The sequence below is a fragment of the Haliotis rufescens genome, unplaced genomic scaffold, assembly GCF_023055435.1.
Source record: "Haliotis rufescens isolate VD_foot unplaced genomic scaffold, xgHalRufe1.0.p SCAF_3, whole genome shotgun sequence".
NCBI lineage: Eukaryota > Metazoa > Mollusca > Gastropoda > Lepetellida > Haliotidae > Haliotis > Haliotis rufescens.
The window spans coordinates 67,649,165-67,669,954 of NW_025964001.1; the positions used below are offsets into that span (position 1 = coordinate 67,649,165).

The 20,790-nt window shown below is 43.1% G+C and overlaps 1 protein-coding gene across 1 annotated transcript; it reads right to left on the bottom strand.

The window, feature by feature from the left end:
• Positions 1-14,657: 14,657 nt before the first annotated feature.
• Positions 14,658-17,889, bottom strand: LOC125384449. Its single transcript, XM_048403714.1, has 3 exons — positions 17,571-17,889; positions 15,801-15,950; positions 14,658-14,920 (listed from the first exon to the last, which is right to left on the bottom strand). The coding sequence occupies exons 1-3, from the start codon at positions 17,746-17,748 to the stop codon at positions 14,772-14,774; spliced, it is 477 nt and encodes a 158-aa protein (XP_048259671.1). The 5' UTR covers positions 17,749-17,889; the 3' UTR covers positions 14,658-14,771.
• Between the last annotated feature and the right edge of the window lie 2,901 nt (positions 17,890-20,790).

Here is a 20,790-nt window from a genome sequence, read left to right on the forward strand (position 1 = left end):
TAGATCATGAAAGTGACAGTTGGAATGTGTTTTAGAATCATGCAACCATCGAAAAATTGACACAGGGTATTCCTAACAACAATTACAGGCTTTATGACTGAATCCATACAATCTAGGCCATGTATCAGCCATTCCAGAATTTTCTTTTGTTCAGTTTTCAAAGTTTTAATCGAGGATTTGTCAAAATATATTTCCAAGGGTAGTCGCCAGTTTGAAACGAAGGCATGAGAAAGCTGCCTTCTGATTGGCTAATATTGGCTTTTTGTCGTCATTCCATTGGTTGGGCAAAGTTCGCGAAATTTCGGTCTGATGGGACCCGTAAAGGTTTGTCCTCAGATCTTTGTTTAGCGGCAGGGAGAACTAATATCTTATTTTAATGAGATTGGCGCATAAGTAAATAATTTCTGTAGGTTTGAAACACTTTCAATTTGTCTTGTTGATTTAAGTGGCACTGGGGTAGCTTAGAGGTTCAATGGCGTAAAACTCACTGGTCGACTTTAAAATTATTGTAGCATTAGAATTTTGTATATTTTGCTTGCTAAAGGCTTGTGCAGTCATGAAATAGGGTAAACCGTAAAGATTAGATCATAGTTTTGCCAGCTTCCGTGTTAACCAAGTCAGGTAACTATTCGTATCTACAGCCACTTGTGGCTTTTCAAGGCAGGTAACTCTTCCTGTCTCTTGGCACACATGGCTTTTCAAGGCAGGTAACTCTTCCTGTCTCCTGGCACACATGGCTTTTCAAGGCAGGTAACTCTTCCTGTCTCATGGCACTTGTGGCGAGGGAAGGTTTATGTAAAGGTCCTACTCTGCAGTCATTTCAGTGTGATAGTACCTGGCTGTAATTTCATCTTCTATTTCATAAATGGAAGTTGTCAAGACAATTTGAACACCCGGTGAATCAATTCATCCTATTAGTTTGATTTGTAGTGTTAGACATGACCACTAGTCCGATAGTCTATGACTAGATAATATTTCAGCAGAGTGCTTGTTTCCTGCCAAAATCAGGTTGTGTTTCACACACCAGGAGTCCTCAATGAGTGTAGAGTAATCAGACTTTGAGTAGGTAAAAGAGTGGTACTCTCACAGAATCAATAAATATGTCAGTACAAATGTACTGGGCAGGTGACATGGGACATTTATTTGTGTGAGTGAGTGAGTGAGTATGGTTTTACGCCGCTTTTAGAAATATTCCAGTAATATCACGGCGGGGAACACCAGAAATGGGCTTCACACAGTGTACCCATGTGGAGATTCAAACCCGGGTCTTCGGCGTGATGAGCGAACGCTTTAACCACTAGGCTACCCGGCCACCCCTATTTATTTGTATGGAGGAGTAATGGTGAACGCAGCAGAGACAGCTGCTGTAGCATGCCTACCAAAGAAAACCAGAAGGCTCCCAAACTTGGGAATATGAACACGCCTTGAATAGAAACAGCCACACAAATTACCAAGAGAGACACTATCCCCATAAAGTTACATGGCTGATGGTTACAATCTGCATAATTTACTGTGTCAGTTTCTTTTGAAAATTTGCCCGATTCTTATCATTGCAATGCAAACTTTATTGGGATTGTGTGTCTGTGAGTATTTGTGTGGCTATTGCTATTTAAAGTGTGTGCATATTCCATAGTTTGGAAGCGTTCTGCTGGTTTTCTTTGGTATGCCTGTGTATGCACGGCCATGGTGAGTGCACTCATTGACCTCTCCTTTCATCATGGTGACCGTGGTAGTGGTACCATTTATAGGTTCTGATAGAAATACAAGACTTTACAGATTCGTTTTGCATTGCTTTTATATGTTGTATGCTCATGATTGTGTAAATATGTTTGTGTTGAATATGTTTATCTGACTCTGTGACGGAGAAAGTGTCAGGACTGCTTGAATCTGATATACTTTGAGTTTTAACTCTTCTTTTACAGCAGGTGCTGATGCAAGATGCTTTCTAATTAAGTAGAGCTTTCATGGCCTATTTGCTTCGTTAATCTTTCATTACCAGTGCTGGGGTGGCCAGTGGCCTAGTGGTTAGAGCGTTCGCTCGTCACGCCAAAGACCATGGTTCAATTCCCTTCATGGGTACAATGTGTGAAGCCCATTTCTGGTGCTCCCGCGGTGATATTGTTCGAATACGGCTAAACGCGGCGTAAAACCATACTCACTCACCCACTCATTACCAATGCTCCAGATGGAGTCCAAATTGGTGTATTTTAAGGATGAAAACTAAGTCAAATATTGACAGATTGTAAATTACAATCATATCAATACGTGGGCAGACAATTCTTTACACTCTCGTGATTAACTGTTACCTACCTTGTCTATTTTTTCTCAAAGACTTTCTGGGACGGTGGGGTAGCCTAGTGGTTAAAGCGTTCGCTCATCACACCGAGGACCATGGTTCAATTCCCCACATTGGTACAATGTTTGAAGCCCACCGTGATATTGCTGGAATATTGCTTAAAGCGGGGTAAAACCATACTCACTCTCTCAAAGAATTTCTTCAAAACATCGTTAAACTTTTGTTTTCTTATCGGGCATATCGTCTACGTAAACAGGAATACGTCTTTTCCTGTCAGCAGCAAATGGATCTCCTCCCAATCCTGCATTGTCATTGGCTAAAAATAACACACTTAATTTGGTTATGTTACGTTAGTTCGGCACCAAATTCCGATTGTACAACACAAGGTCCTTGGTTGATGGGGCGCTAATATCATACTGGTACATCAATTCTACAAACAAGCAGTACTGGACTTTTTGGTTTTAAAAAAATATGTCTTGTATTCATCAGTTCTGATAATTACAAGAACTGTGATTATATGATTGAAAAGTTATCTGGAGCACTTCATTCTATTTGTGTTTTCTTGCTTGGTGGGCTGGGGCATGTTGGCTTGTTGGCATGTTAGCATGTTGGCTTGTTGGCATGTTGGCTTGTTGGCATGTTGGCATGTTGGCTTTTTATCAGTATTATTTGTACCTGTGAGATCGAAAGAGAAGATGGAGGCAGTTGCCACAGCTTCATCCGTGCTTTCAGGAATGTGGTCATATGTAATGGCATGCACTGACATCTTTCACACTGTCGTGAAGGGTGTCCAATGTTGAGTGTATATCGTGCTTTAATGACTAGTGCATGTGTTTCTAGGGGGGAAATGATACATCAGTGTACTGGTGCATCGTGGGTTTTCATGTGACGATACGATACACGATACATTTATAATTTTATCGATACAAGACGATGCACTTGCTGAAATAAATTACTTACAACTCGTGTAATGACCCTTGCCCCAACATTTGTGCTTCAATATTGCAAAATGTGTTGTAATTAGCTTTTCAAGTTCACTACTAAAAAGAGCCACTACGAACATGTGTCTGCAGCTCTGAAATATTTATCGTCAAGAAGTTTCCATGTGATTTGACATAAATATGTGTATCGCGATACATATACTATCATGACCTGCGTATCATGATATGTATCGTATCATAACCTATGTATCATGATATGTATCATATCGTGACCTTGCTGTATCGTTTCACCCCTATGTGTTTCCTGGAGTGAAACATTCCATCAAGATTCAGTGTCAAGGACAAATATTCAGTCATGTAGATGTGTTCAATGACCTGTTGAGACATTTGAAGCCCACATTCGGCCCAGTCTTGAACAGTCTAGAGATGTTCTTGTTGTCTCTTGTAAAATAGGTTCAACCACATTTATGTCTATTTCAGCCCATGTTACCATGGTAACAGATTTTGCTTGATGAAATGACTGGTTCTTGTTGCATCATAGCGGTGCACTGTGTTATGTGAATATTGCATGCACGTTTTCCTGCCAATTTTCAACTATTTGCATTTAGCAAGTAATAAATGTGTTGTTTGACTGACGTCAAGCATAACTGCTCAATATCTGATATGGTAACACTGGAAGTGTTTTGGTGGTATTTGCGCAGTCCATATAATATATTTCCCAGATATAAGCATCTTTATATATTTAGGTGTATATCCTACAAGGCGGTCTCCATTGTGATCACATTTGTGATTCCTTCATGACTTAAAGTTGAGGAAGAAAAGCAGTTTTGTCATGGAGAAGCCTTGTGTTTGCTACACCTGACCGGTACCTTCACACAATATAAGATGTAGCCAATGAACGATCCCAGTGAGACAATATTACGAACTAACTGTACATGGGAGAGACAATATTAACGAATGGTCCCTGGACAGAAAGAATTACTAATTAATGGTCTATAGGGACAATGGAACATTAGCTATTGGTCTTCGGGACAGATTATTGGCCTGGAATACTGATTTTCAGGTTCACCAAATATTGATTAGGTGATTGGAGGAAGATGAATTTAATTCTAACTTCATTAGGAAATGTAATCATGTTTATAATGTGAAAAACAGTTCAAGGCTTACATTGATAATTTTATTTCTTGTACATATCTTTATTGCATACTGCCATTTCTAAGTCTGTACATGCCTTTCTTAATAGCTGTTTTCATGATGGACTATTGCCACTATTACTTGACTATCTAGTCGCTTGGTATTACCGTATTCAATGTAATTAGTGACAAACCTGCACATAAATGTGTAAAATATGACAGTAAGATTAATAAAAGGTTAACTATGACATGTTTAATTAACCCCTTCTTCACTCATGAGATTCACTATGCAGAGTTGAGTCCCTTGGGTACACCAGAAACCCGTGATCGAGGATTCGAATCCTGGTTCATCCTAATTTTGTTTCTTGGTTTGTTAGCACCATACCCGTGCTTATGGGTTTCACCAAAGTGGTAAACGTCTGAGACCAGCATCACTTCGAGCTTTCCTCCCACGGTAAGCTGACACGCCGTGATATAACTGGAATACGGTTAAAAGCAGCGTTAAACCCAACTCACTGACTCCGATTGACAAGCGTTTTGTTTCCGCTTATTATTCTACAGTCCAAGTCAACCAGGAGACAACTAAAAGCAAAAGGATGAATTTGGTCCCCACCATTGACAGTAAAGGGGTTTACAACCTTCATTCACATGGGGTTGTGTGTTTTTCCAGGTGAACAATTGGTTTGCCTTTGCATGTGTTTGTGACAGGTGCCATGAACACCTTGTATCACCACGAACACCTTGTACCATCACATGTGTTTCATAAACACATGCTCATGATGTAGCCGGAATTGTACATGCTGCCTCTGCAGCTCTTGAGCATCTTGTGGCATTCACTCACCAACCACCTGCAGAGCTCATTCACCTTACATTCACACTCAGACCTGTGAAGAACCAGGTTAGAATAGGTCTTCAGCAACCCATGCTTGCCGTAAGAGGCGACTATGCTTGTCGTAAGAGGTGACTAACGGGATCAGGTGGTCAGGGTCGCTGACTTGGTTGATCGTATCCCAATTTTGATTATCAATGCTCATGATATCAATCACTGGATTGTCTTGTCCAGACTCGACTATTTATAGACCGCCGTAATATAACTGGAATGTGGCGGAGTAAGGCGTTACAAAACGAGGACAACAACAACACTTATTCACTCACCCTGCATTTAGATGCCCTGAGGAATTGTAATAAGAAGTGAGTGCTAATTATGTTGAATACAGTAATATTCTTGTACAGTGTTTTTATGTGAACTGTTAATAACATTTATTTTGCGTCTGTGTGATGATCACCTCGCACGTCTTCCACGGGAAACCTTTTGTTTTGTTTTCATTTATTTCATGGAAGTTTTCGGTTGTTTATCTGGTCCACAATGATCCCTTTTTAACCTTATAGTGATTTAGATGAAGTTTTTAACCAACTTCAAATGTGACCAGGCCCAGACGTTTGGGGACATGAAGTGTTTAATTGTTTCTTCCAGATTTCATCTGTTCTTATACTGTTTTGTTTCCAGTAACAATCTATTCATTGTCATGGCATTGTTGTCATCATGAATGGTGGTTGAGTATTATCCTTGATGAATACTGCCCCCTGAAAAAATAATGTAAACAGGTAGCAGACAATAACTGACTTACTTTATGTTATGAGCTGTAAATACTGGTTTGTAATCCCATGCTTTTATTAATAAACGATACATCATGTTTATTTGACTTTCTCTTCTCAGGGCGGTGCGGTTGCTTCATATTTAAAGCATTCGCTCGTCTTGCCGAAGACCGGGTTCGATTCCCCCGAATGGTACAATGTGTGAAGCACATTATTCCTTCAAATACCCTACCTCTATTACATCATGGCCATAAACTTCTGTTTCGCCTATTCACACTATTAATTTTCAATAGATGTCATCTTCACTGCCAAGATATCTAATAGTTGTGAGGAAAACCGTATCCTACGTAGGAAATGCAAATACGAATGCGCGAGGTGGGAAACATTGCCGCTTTCCTATGTGTCAAGATCTAAACTCAAATTTTGGTGATCACATCTGGTCACAGTTGGTTGTCATTTCACACTGTAAACCTCACTGAGATCATCTGACGGACAAGAACGGGTGATCATGTCGTCAGCGAACCACACCCTAGATTCCAGTCGTGCAGAAAGATGAGCCTGACAAGATCAGATGCGACTTTGGCTGTGTTTGACAAACTATCCAAGACGTGGAGAAGAATCCCTGAGACTGTCAGGAATAAAAGACAAAAGCACCTACTGCGAAATATCAGGACAGGATGAAGGGCAAAGTGTCTCAACATGGTGTGAAATCCACCAAAGAGAGAGACTCGAGTGACAAGCCAGTTGGGGGTGGGGGGTGGGGGTTTGCTCTTTTCAGGGGAGAGAATTCGTCACGGTTCTCGTCTGGCTGCCCAAGTCTTGTGATTCCTTCTATAGGACGCCATTTCTGGCAGGGGTCAAGCTAACTGCCGCACACCTGGCCATACACAAGCTGCTACACAAGGGAACCATCAGCGCATTAGCAGAATCAGATACCACCTAAGATTCTACTCACCAATCTTCCTGAAGAAAATTACATCGGAAATATGATACCCAACTTTAAAGGACTCAACAAGCATTATCTTGTTTGGGTCAATCAAGAAATTGAGGAAAACCCTCAGACCAGGAGATTGGATGATAGGCCTAGACTTACAGGAAGCCTATTACACGTCCCCGTTCATCCAAGTTGCCGTAACTATCTGCGATTTGGAGTCAATGGGCAGAGGTAACCCGCTCTCAATACATTGTCAATGCTGGGGCAAAATTCCAACAAGTGTGTACTATCACCTCCAGAGGACGGTAACGTAAGAGCAAAAGGAATAATCTGAAGCGCATTCCACCAGCCCATCAGGTCCCGATGTTGGCAGATGGCTGGCCAATGCATCTGACATACTCCAGGCTACAGTTATGTCCCTTACAAGCCTTTAAGAACACAACCACAGAGCTAGATTTAGACAAATTAACTCGACTTCTGTCAGCTCAGCTATATATGTGTACGCAAAGATGTATAAGCAACTATCGAAATAATTAATACTGAAATATAACTCATTCATGAGAACTGCTTATTTCCAGATGAATTTAGAAATGACAGGACAGTTCAATGGCTATCAGCGACATCACACCGGAGCACGATATGCACGTGCAGCATGCCGCACATGAATTTTTCAAACTGCAGTATCTGTACACCACATTTGAATAACATGTTGAAGAATAATATTTGAACATGGCGCAAAGAAGTTTATCAGAGGCGCAAAGATTATTGGTATGCATTCGACAGGTATGACCTTCAAAAGTAAAGGATTCCAACTAGGGTATTATTATACCATAATGAACTGACTGTTATGAAAACACCAGCAAACCAAGGCGGTACGGTATTTCACACAGACTAGACGAGGGATGCGGTACGTCAAGGTGTGGGGACATGGCCCTGCTTCGGCTAGTACGTCATCATCCCCATGCAACATCTTTTCTGAAGTGCCAATGGGGGCGGTCGGGTAGCCTAGTGGTTAAAGCGTTCGCTCGTCACGCTGAAGACCCGGGTTCGATTCCCGACATGTGTACAATGTGTGAAGCCCATTTCTGGTGTCCCCCGCCGTGATATTGCTGGAATATTGCTAAAAGCGGCGTAATACCATACCCACTCACTCACTCACTGAAGTGCCAATGGTTACCCAATAGACGGACGCCAACCAGAACGGGAATCGACATAAATCAGCGGGAATGAGGTTCTGAAGGGTAGTCAAGTGTTCTTCCTTGCCGTCCATCATCGGAGATTTTGTTCAGCATGGTTTTTGGCCCAGAGAGCTTTGAACACCGGGACATAAGACCGGTACAGACTCAATTGGAGGTAGCTTTTCACCGGGAATCTGTGCAATTGCCCATTCAGCAGATCAGACGACGTACTGAGCACACGGCTGTTATTTCCGGCCCCATAACATCACTGTACACGGACGCGCCAGACGAGGGTTGGGGTGCTCGCATGGATGACCTCACAGTATAGGGGAAATAGACTACCCAAGACAGGAAGATGCACTTCAACTGTCTGGTAATGCGAGCGATATTTCAAGCATTGCAAGTTCCACTACACCACTCGCCAGTGCTGATCGCTTCAGATGACACCACAATGGTAGTCCACATGCAGCATGAGGCCTCATCTCTTTTTGAAGGTTACTCGTTAAAATATGCCTTGGCAGAATCAGTGAGCTTCAGAATGGATGCAGGTCACATACCAGGACAGTTGAACATCCTTGTGGATTTGCATAACCCAGAAGAACAAGATCGTGTCCACAGAATGGCCCCCATACCGAGATATTCAAGTGGATAACCTCAATGTAGGATACCCTACATCTCGATCTATTCGCCACTGGGGGCACGGGTGGCCCAGTCGTCTAAGGCGCCGCGATTCGCTGTGCAGAGTTGCGTCCCTTGGGCACGCCAGAAACCTATGATTGTGGGTTCGAATCCCGGTTCGCCCCGATTATGTTTCTAGGTTTGTCAGCACCATGCCCGTGCTCGTGGGTTTCACCGAAGTGGTAAACGTCTAAGACCTGCATCACTTCGGGCTTTCCTTCCACATTAAGCTGACACGCCGTGATATGACTGGAATACTGTTAAAAGCGGCGTTAAGCCCAACTCACTCACTCACTCACTCTATTCGCCACTTGCTTCATCAACAAGCTTCCTGTGTACATCAGTCCAGTACCACACCCACTGGCCCTTCATGTGGACGCCCTACCCATGAGCTGGGAGGTATTTCAGACATGGCACTAAATGAAGGCTACATATTAACTCTGGCTTCAATCATACAACGTTCCTCTCCAGGTACTCACCCAGTACTAATTCGACTCATGAAGTTCTTGGCACTGGAAGACATCCAAATAATATGGATATTCCCCAAATTGAATAAATTGTACTTCAACATTAATGAAGCCACCATACACACCTGTAAAAAATTCTTCACTACTATATAATAGCTGCAAGAAAAACAGCTTTCCTCCAAGCTATGGCCACTGCAGCCCGGGTGACGGAGTGACACGCTATTGTTATTTTCTCAATAGCGCACACACAGGACTGGAGCACAGTATCTTTTCGGTCACTACCGGGATTTATTGCCCCAAATCAGTCATCAGTATTTGGCCCCCCAGGCACAGGAAGTAAGCGATGCCTGCACAGTGCATTATTCGGACAGTCTTCTGTGTGCTATCAGACGCCTGAGATACCACATCATAGCAACTCAAAGCCACAGATCTATTTCATGCAAGCCACGTCAAAAACATAACCATTGTTACTGTGGCAGGATGGCTCAAATCCGCCACAGCAGACAGCCAAGCACGAATTGCTACAACTAGCTCTGACAACAAGCATGGCTTCATCAAACAAGAGGTGGTGAGCTGTCAATGGAAATCCCACAGTGCGTTTTCTCCTTTCAAACCGATCTCGAAGGACCATACATTCTGGGACCCGTTAGGGCAGCTCCGTAGATAGTCACCAATTAGTCCTGCCTGGCTTTCTTCTTTCGGGAACCCTGGGTCGGGGAGTGAAAAGTACCTCAAATTCAAGATACGTTGGTCACCTGAACCCTAGTCTGTTTGTGCGCAGGCAGATCACTGCCTGACACTGAAATCATAGATCGAAGGGATATGAGGTGTTTCTCATGACAGTCAAGGATGTATCATTGTAGTGACCACCGGAAGTAGCGTCATGGGGAACATAAGAATTGAAATAACATAAATATCACCGACAGGAAACAGCAGTGACGTCATCAGTAGAAAACCTAGAACTGGTAATATAGACGAGTGATGATATGAAAGACCTCAGAACCGGAAGTGATGTCATAAATACCCCGGAATTTCACATTTCGCAACAATACTGACGTCACAGGAAGGGAAGTGACGTAATTAAATGTCGAATCTAGAAAATCTAGATCATAATATCTTACAATATACTTCCGTTTTATCCAGTGTATATATGTATTCCTACTTCACTGTTGCCAACTATCTAGGGATACTAAATGCCAGATCCAACCGATCACTCTGGTGTATACTGGCTGTAATAGAGGTAGGGTATTCGACAGAATTATAAAAACAACAGTTATCATTGTGTACAATTCTAAGAATACTACCTCTGTTACATCAGGAAATCCTGGCACAGTCAGGCTGGTTAGGCTCATCATCAGCTCAGGGCCCTTGCCCCCTCTACATGCAGCCCAGACAGCGAATGGGGCTTCTCCCAGGAAGCGCTGCCTAGTCAAACCCACCCAGAACACTTCGGACAATGTGAAGACTCCCTAACACTGCAGCCTTCTGCATTACCTAGATTGTCTGAAGGGCTGTATTCTCGTAGCAAACCCGGGTACTTTCCCAATGTCAGTCAACAGATTGGGAGGTACCCCAATATACATATACATATCCCTATATATGGTGAATAGATGTGCTGAGAGTTCGTTGCAAAGTTTCTACTTTTAACCACAGAAGACATTTTTGGATGGCACGTTACTATAATACTATTAACTTTACATTATACAAGGCCGCAGATCAGCTTTCGGTTATCTGGGTATTTTTACCCGGGAGGTTGATCTTGATTGGGTATCCACACGTTTCAGATGGATTCAGTTTCTTTATCCACTTGTTTTTTGACAATTGACTATTTTAACCTGTTTCGTAACATTCCCTAAAAATGATTTCACTAAATGAATAGTAGTATACCCGTCTGCGTCTGCTTGCAGCTCCAACTCCGGGAGGCCATTGTTCTTGGCAAAGCCTAACATTGTAAGAAAGACGCTATTTTATTAATCACCTATTTGGCGACTGTTTAAGATGAACTGACAAGGCACAACGTGCTTTTAAATTGGTATCTATCGGTATTCAAGTTTGTCACACAAACATTTCCGAATGTCCGTCAGTGAATTTCGCGATCGGCTGATACACAATAAGTTTATCTAACAGTTGTGATAGACGCTATCATTGTTTTAGTTGTAATATACGCTGTCTGGCTGGCTGTGTCTGAGCGGCAAAAGAAACGTCAACCTAAATAACATTGCATGAAAATTGTCAGTTAAATATCTGGGTACTTTTTGTCAAAGTTTCTAAAATTTAACATTAACCTTCAACATGAAATTTGATGATTACAAACAAAGTAGATGACAATAAAACCGATCGCCCAAACGCATCACGGCAACGGCCATGGTAACCCGATGCACGTGAGTTCCGTGCAAATTGAAATGCACATGCATTCCCCCCATTCCTTGCCTTATAAAAATCCACCAAGATCGGATAACATTCATTCGTTATTGAATTGCTACCACATGGCAAGATTGACAAGAAATCAGCGTAACCAAGTCCTTGGACGATTGCAAGCTGGACAAACCGCCCGGCAAGTAGCCAATGCATTTCATGTCCGCCCAAGGACCATATACAGGCTCCAGCAACGGTACCAGACCACCAACACTAGAGATGACCAAGGGTCACCTCCGACGTCAGGATCGCCAGGCCTGCCCTCAGTCCCGATTTAAATCCCATTGAGCACCTGTGGGACGAGATTCAAAGACGGCTGAATGACGTCCGACCAAGGCCGACAACTGCAACTGAACTGCGTCAGGCGTTCCTCAGAGTGCGGGCTCAAGTGCCTTTGGCCTTCATCAACCGCCTCATCCATTCCATGTATCGACGTTGCACGGCAGTCATCAATGCACATGGCGCACACACGAGATACTGACTTGTGGTGCAATTTTCTCACAGACTAGTGTTGTTTCAATTTAAGAACATTTGACACTTTAATTGCAACCTTGATGATCAGTTTTGCCAAGTTTCATCTTTTTAATATGTCTCAAAGTATGTTTACAGTGTTTGGACAAATAAGGTTTCTCATATATCTATCCATGGTGACGTTTCTTTTGTGGTTCAGTATACAAGTAACCAGCTGATACCGAGTGAGTATTCCTGCGAGTGGCCACATGCTATCCCAGCAGAGATAACGATGGATAACGCTTTCAGCATAGCAAGGGAGTTTCCTGATAATTCTTGCGATATAGCCAGGAAAACACGTCGAGGAGATTAACATTTGGACAACAGCTTGAAATAGAGGCGTACAGGTTAAGGTCTATTTGACGTAGGTGTTCCACACATCATTGTGGTCTTTTAAAGAATGGACGAAGGAAATCGTTAAACATTTGCTAATTGTTATTGAGCGTTGAAATGTCGGGATATTCAAAACGATCATCTAAAACCTTCAAAGCGATGTTTATGTTGTGTAAACATTTTCAATGAATGACATTTACATGTTATCCAAGCATTTGTTGACGGCGACATTTGTAAAATAATAAAAACACCGAGTTTCACCGAAAACTTTGTATGAGTCAAAGGAACAAGGTCAAGTTAGATGACTGAAAGTCTGTCATTAATAACACATAATGTGCATATGTGTGTCTCTCTCTATGTGTGTGTTTGTGTGTCTCTGTGTGTGTCTGTGTGACTGTGCATGTGTGTGTCTCTCTCTATGTGTGTGTTTGTGTGTCTCTGTGTGTGTCTGTGTGACTGTGCATGTGTGTGTCTTTTGTTGTCTCTATGTGTGTGTTTGTGTGTCTCTGTGTGTGTCTGTGTGACTGTGCATGTGTGTGTCTCTCTCTATGTGTGTGTTTGTGTGTCTCTGTGTGTGTCTGTGTGACTGTGCATGTGTGTGTCTTTCTCTATGTGTGTGTGTCTCTGTGTATGTCTGTGTGACTGTGCATGTGTGTCTCTATGTCTGTGCTTGTGTGTGTCTGTCTGTGTGTGTGTTTGTCTGTCTGTGTCTGTGTGACTGTGCGTGTGTGTGTCTCGCTTTATTTTTTCTTTGTCTGTGTCTGTCTGTGTCTGTGTGACTGTGCGCGTGTGTGTGTGTGTCTCTATGATTTTTGTGTGTGTGTGTCTGTGTGTGTCTGTGTGACTGTGCGTGTGTGTGTGTCTCTATGATTTTTTGTGTGTCTGTCTGTGTCTGTGTGTCTGTGTGACTGTGCGTGTGTGTGTGTCTCTCTATGATTTTTTTTTTGTGTGTGTCTGTCTGTGTCTGTGTGTCTGTGTGACTGTGCGTGTGTGTGTGTCTCTCTATGATTTTTTGTGTCTGTGTCTGTGTGCGTGGTGCGTCGTGCGTGGGGGTGGTCCTGTGAGTGATGACATATGAAGACATATCCGTTATGTGTTGCGTTGACTGCTTATTTCACCACAGTGTTTGGAGATGTTCACACCATCAGCCACTGGTACGACCCAGTTCGACCACAAATCCGTCATGCAAATACACATTGGAGTTTAATGACGTCCTCGTGAAACTGCACGTCGTCCCTCTCAGTAATCAAATAGGTAAGATACTGTCATCAACATGACCTGAGACGACAAACATATCCTAACATGCGTGAAATGGTGAATGTTTAACGCCGTATTCAGCAAGAGGTGAGGTGAAATTGGGTTTAACGTCGCGTCCAAGATAATTGCACTTATATAGCGACGTGCATGTACGTGTGTGTGCGCGTGTGTGTGTGTCTGCTTGTACTAGTCCGGACTGATGCCGATATATAGTGCTAGCTCACTGAGATACCATGTCGCAGTTAAACAAGAATACCCCACTCAGACACAGTATATTGACTCCGAGCCGACCAGTCCTTGTTTTAGCCCCTTAATGCCGAGCGCCAGACAGGGTAACAACAAGTACCATCTTTTGGTATGACGCGGCCGGGGATCGAATCCCGGACCTTCCACTCTCCCGGCGGACGCTCTACCTCTAGACCACGGAGGCGGTCTATTCAGCAAGAACTAAACTGTCAGGCAAAAGAAAGTATACACGTATGTTTGATGGTGGATAGAAGAGAAACAAGAGAGGAATGGTTATTCGATGGTGATGTATTTGACACGGGAATGATGGCTGTTTCGGACCTTATGTTTGCGGTGTTTCGGCGACTCATTCGTGACCAACTCGTGTTATTCCGGGACAAGCCGAATAGCGCAGGTTACGGAAAGGGGCAAGTGGTGACGAATGTCGGCGACTGTCTCTTCAGACAATCATCGTTTTGATAACGTTTGCAATTGTTTAGTAGAATTCAGTGTCCTGGTGTATATCACGGCGGACTGATTGTAATCACGTCAGGATAAGGCATAGCAATGGCCACGTCCTTGGGGCACAGTGACACACAATCAGGCAAGTTACCTCGATCCCATGACTTCTCATTCCGGAATTCCCAACATGTACTCTTAGAAAATGAAAACAGAAAAAGTGAACAAAACAGTTACAAACATATTTTTATTGACTCGTGACAACCTATGACAGCGAAAGGAAAGGATGGGGTGTATCTATCTTACATATGTATAATTGTATGTAAGTAAGAGGAAAATACATTGTTCTTCACCGGGATGAGAATTTATCTACTATGTTGAGGGCCCCTACACCAATCAGGAACAGACCGCTCACTATTGTCATCCCAAATGACCAACCGAATGTAACGCCCGACAGTTTAGCACCGTAGATGATGACGCCGAGGAGGATGAGTCCAGCTGAAAGAGTGAGTGAGTGAGTGAGTGAGTGAGTTGGGGTTAACGCCGCTTTGAACAGTACTCAAGTTATATCGCGGCGCGTCAGCTTAATGTGGGAGGAAAGTCTGAAAGAATGCGGGTCTCATTTGGTGAAAACCACAAGCACGGTTATGGTGCTGACAAACATAGCGAACCGGGATTCGAACCCACGATCACAGGGTTCTGGTGTTCCCAAGGGACGTAACTCTACACAGTGAACTGCGGCGCCTTAGACGACTGGGCAACCCGTTTCCCCAGCTGGAAGGAGAGCCACAGTAGCATACCTTCAAGCAGCTGATAATGCATCTTCCCGAGGCAAGAGGTTACCTGACTATAACAGTCCAGTTTCCACCCTTGCCGAACTAGACTGGATTTAGGGAGTTATATTTTGGCTTGACTAACGACTCTATGCATAGTCCAATCAAATCGCGTAACGAACTTGACAACTGGTTTGTAAGATTTCAGTCGATTGCAGGATTTGCAAAGCAGGTGTACCGAAAACTTAGCGTCAACAGATATTTTCTAAAGCTTTTGATGTTTTTAACAAAGGTTCTCACGTGATTTGATGCACTAAGTAAGACCCGTTTTGTTACAATAGAGATCTTGATAATCGATCAGGTCGTCTTCACCGGGCGACGCCATTACATTGGAAGCAAAGGAAAGTGATATGACAGTTTGATTCTGATTGAGGACATACAAGGGACATAACTCGTAATCACCCGTGCCCCCTGTAAGCGCATGTGTCCAGCGTATTGGTCGTACGAAATATTGTAATATAATACCCTCGATAACCGAGGATGTCCTCTGGGCTATACTGTTAAAGTAGTGTGTTCTGAAGGCGTAGGAATCCGTTGATACGAACCTGCAGCAAACGCCAAACCAATTGCCATAGTCTGCAAGATCGTCTGGTCATTCTTCACATGTGCGTACAGCACCATAAGCACGAAACAGCCGAGACAGGCCAGGAACCCGAGGACCTCCATCGCCATCACTGCCTTTTCCCATCCTGGCACTAAAGTAATTGCAAATATCAGTGTTAGTAAATTGTTGTCTCAAAGCTGCTTTCACAATCATTCAATCTCATAAAAATTAGATCTCAGTTCTCGCTGCCGCTAAACAAAGATCTGAGGACATCCAATTACGGGTCACGGGTAGCTGGTTACAGGGAGTGAGTATGGTTTTACGCCGCTTTTAGCAATATTCCATGAATATAACGACAGGAGACATCAGAAATGGCCTTCACACATTGTACCCATGTGGAGAATCGAACCCGGGTCTTCGGCGTGATGAGTGAACGCTTTCACCACAAGGCTGCCCCACCACCAGCCTAACGTGAGAGGAAAGCCCCAAGTAATGCAAGTATTTTCCGTTTACCTTTTAGATGAAACCATCGAGTATCAGGAAGCATATCTGGAAAGTTCTACAGCAACACACACTCGCGTACAAATAGACGCTTTATTCCAAGCTTGCTCCCATATCTTTAGAAAATACAATTCATGTTCCCTTTATTACGATTACATTTTTATACATGCTTTCCTACAGCAATGGGGGCGGGCGGGTAGCCTTGTGGTTAAAGCGTTCGCTCGTCACGCCGAAAACCCGGGTTCGGTTCCCGACATGGGTACAATGTGTGAAGCCCATTTCTAGTGTCCCCCGCCGTGATATTGCTGGAATATTGCTGAAAGCGGCGTAAAACCATACTCACTCACTCACTCACTCCAACTGCAATGTTTTATCATTGTCCAAACTTTATGTAATATCCTTTGAAACGTCGCATCCAAAATTATTGCGACCGAACAAATGATCATACATCTTTATCTTATTTTTATGGTTGGTTCAAGTTGGTGAATTACGTTACCCCTAAAAATGTAAGGTGAAACATTAGAAATGGCTGTGATTGTGACAAGAACTAGTTACAGTTGATGTAACGCCTCCTAATGATCATAAAAGGTTACTATGCATGGACATTTTAGAAGCAGATAGCGGCAGGGTAATTCCAATGTTGTTTGGGTATGCCAAATTGGGGATTGGGCCAAATGGAAGAGTCAGACAGGTAAAATCTGTACCAACTGAGAAACATCCGCACAGAGAGCCAGTGTCTAAAGCCATTTGTTCACAGTAGATAGATGATTAATTTATCTCGGGTTTCAACAAAGGGGATCATTTAGAAAACTGAAACACCTAGCCAGCTGTAACCACACATAAGGCGGTGAGGTGAAATGGGGTTTAACGCCGCGTCCAGGATTATTGCACTTATATAGCGACGTGCATGTACGTGTGTGTGTGTGTATCTGTGTGGCTGCTTGTACTAGTCCGGACTGATGCCGATATATAGTGCTAGCCAACTGAGATACCATACCGCAGTTTAAAATGAATACCCCACTCAGACACAGTATACTGACTCCGAGCCGACTAGTCCTTGTTTTAACCCCTTAATACCGAGCGCCAGACAGGGTAACAACAAGTACCATCTTTTAACGTCTTTTGGTATGACGCGTCTGGGGATCGAACCCCGGACCTTCCGCTCTCCGAGCGGACGCTCTACCACTTGACCACGGAGTGGTCGGGGTGCGGGCTTTGTGAAGTTGAATGAAACGGTTATATAACTATTTATGGACTACACTCTACTTACTTAAATCCATTGGGAGCGAAAAACATCCATAAAGGGCGCATTCCTGAAAGAGGCCTTGACTCGAGAACGGCCCCACAATCCAGTAGGGTGAGGGAAATCCGATAATGTCAGTTAAAAAACCTCCAACCGCCAACCCAAAAGCAATTCTTGTAAACTTGGATGCCTCACGAAATCCCATGTCTCCTGGTTATACGAATATCGCAGTCCGATACAGGTGGCGGTATGTGTTTGAGTATGCGAGGTGAAGGTGTGAATATGTACAGTAGCGATGTCTAAATACCTTGGAGTTGTGGTCCATTATCACCTTCCTCAACCAATTGTCGTCAGTTATCAATTGCGCAATAGCAAGCTCGTATGACGCTCGAGAAGAGCCATTGGTTTATCGCACTGGTTAGATGAGATTTTTTTCTCTTTTGCGGCGGTGTAGTACGTAGGCTTAAACGACTCCCCCTAAATTTGATTCTAGAGTCATATGGGTCTAGGAATCAAAATGGAGAAATGTGTTTACCTGCGTATTGCTGTATAACTGACATATCCGATATATTGGTTGAAATTACAAACAACATACATCATTTGTCTTTCAGACATTTGAGTTTTCATAATCTTAATGGGGGCGGTCGGGTAGCCTAGTGGTGAAAGCGTTCGCTCGTCACGCCGAAGACACGGGTTCGATTCTCCACATGGGTACAATGTGTGAAGCCCATTTCTGGTGTCCCCCGCCGTGATATTGCTGGAATATTGCTAAAAGCGGCGTAAAACCATAGTTATTACTCACTCACTCATAATCGTAATGCAAATATACTCATTCATAGCATATATAAAATATCATACCAAAAGGAGACATTTTAGGTTGTAGTAACTTCTTCTTTTGTCTACATTTATCATCCAAAACTGGCTCCCACAGGAGATATCGCTTGGGTGAGATCAAGCGATATCTATACTGTAGATATCGCTGCAATGAAATTGCATCACAATGCTTTGCAGACCATTGTGACGTGACGGTTACCATGATGTGACAATCAAATGACATCACTAATGGCTCTGCTGCTGAAGCTATTAGCAGTACTTTTTACACTTAAGACACTGCTGGTGAATCTCATCATCAGCTCAGGGCAATTGACAGCGAATGGGACTTCTCCCAGGAAGCGCTGTCTAGTCAAACCCACCCAGGACATTTCGGACAATGTGAAGACTCCCTAACACTGCAACCTTCTGCATTACCTAGATTGTCTGAAGGGCTGTATTCTCGTAGCAAACCCGGGTACTTTCCCAATGTCAGTCAACAGATTGGGAGGTACCCCAATATACATATACATATCCCTATATATGGTGAATAGATGTGCTGAGAGTTCGTTGCAAAGTTTCTACTTTTAACCACAGAAGACATTTTTGGATGGCACGTTACTATAATACTATTAACTTTACATTATACAAGGCCGCAGATCAGCTTTCAATTATCTGGGTATTTTACCCGGGAGGTTGATTTTGATAGGGTATCCACACGTTTCAGATGGATTCAGTTTCTTTATCCACCTGTTTCTTGACAATTGACTGTTTTAACCTGTTTCGTACAATTCCCTAAAAATGATATCACTGAATGAATAGTAGTATACCCGTCTGCGTCTGCTTGCAGCTCCCCCTCCGGGAAGCCATTGTTCCTGGCAAAGCCTAACATTGTAAGAAAGACGCTATTTTATTAATCACCTATTAGGCGACTGTTTAAGATAAACTGACAAGGCACAACGTGCTTTTAAATTGGTATCTATCGGTATTCAAGTTTGTCACACAAACATTTCCGAATGTCCTTCAGTGAATTTCAGTGAATTTCGCGATCGGCTGATACACAATCTAACAGTTGTGATATACGCTATCATTGTTTTAGTTGTAATTTCCGCTGTCTGGCTGGCTGTGTCTGAGCGGCAAAAGAAACGTCAACCCAAATAACATTGCATGAAAATTTGTCAGTTAAATATCTGGGTAATTTTTGTCAAAGTTTCTAAAATTTAACATTAACCTTTAACATGAAATTTGATGATTAAAAACAAAGCAGATGACAATAAAACCGATCGCCCAAACGCATCACGGCAACGGCCATGGTAACCCGATGCACGTGAGTTCCGTGCAAATTGAAATGCACATGCATTCCCCCCATTCCTTGCCTTATAAAAATCCACCCAGATCGGATAACATTCATTCGTTATTGAATTGCTACCACATGCCAAGATTGACAAGAAATCAGCGTAACCAAGTCCTTGGACGATTGCAAGCTGGACAAACCGCCCGGCAAGTAGCCAATGCATTTCAAGTTCACGCAAGGACCATATACAGGCTCCAGCAACGGTACCAGACCACCAACACTACAGATGACCAAGGGTCACCTCCGACGTCAGGATCGCCAGGCCTGCCCTCAGTCCCGATTTAAATCCCATTCAGCACCTGTGGGACGAGATTCAAAGACGGCTGAATGACGTCCGACCAAGGCCGACAACTGCAGCTGAACTGCGTCAGGCGTTCCTCAGAGTGCGGGCTCAAGTGCCTATGGTCTTCATCAACCGCCTCATCCATTCCATGTATCGACGTTGCACGGCAGTCATCAATGCACATGGCGGACACACGAGATACTGACTTGTGGTGCCATTTTCTCAGAGACTAGTGTTGTGTTTCACTTTAAGAACATTAGGCACTTTAATTTCAACCTTGATGATCAGTTTTGCCAAGTTTCATCTTTTTAGTATGTTTCAAAGTATGTTTACAGTGTTTGGACAAATAAGGTTTCTCATATATCTATCCATGGTGACGTTTCTTTTGTGGTTCAGTATACAAGTAACCAGCTGATACCGAGTGAGTATTCCTGCGAGTGGCCACATACTATCCCAGCAGAGATAACGGTGGATAACGCTTTCAGCATAGCAAGGGAGTGTCCTGATAATTCTTGCGATATAGCCAGGAAAACACGTCGAGGAGATTAACATTTGGACAACAGCTTGAAATAGAGGCGTACAGGTTAAGGTCTATTTGACGTAGGTGTTCCACACATCATTGTGGTCTTTTAAAGAATGGACGAAGGAAATCGTTAAACATTTGCTAATTGTTATTGATCGTTGAAATGTCGGGATATTCAAAACGATCATCTAAAACCTTCAAAGCGATGTTTATGTTGTGTAAACATTTTCAAGGAATGACATTTACTTGTTATCCAAGCATTTGTTGACGGCGACAT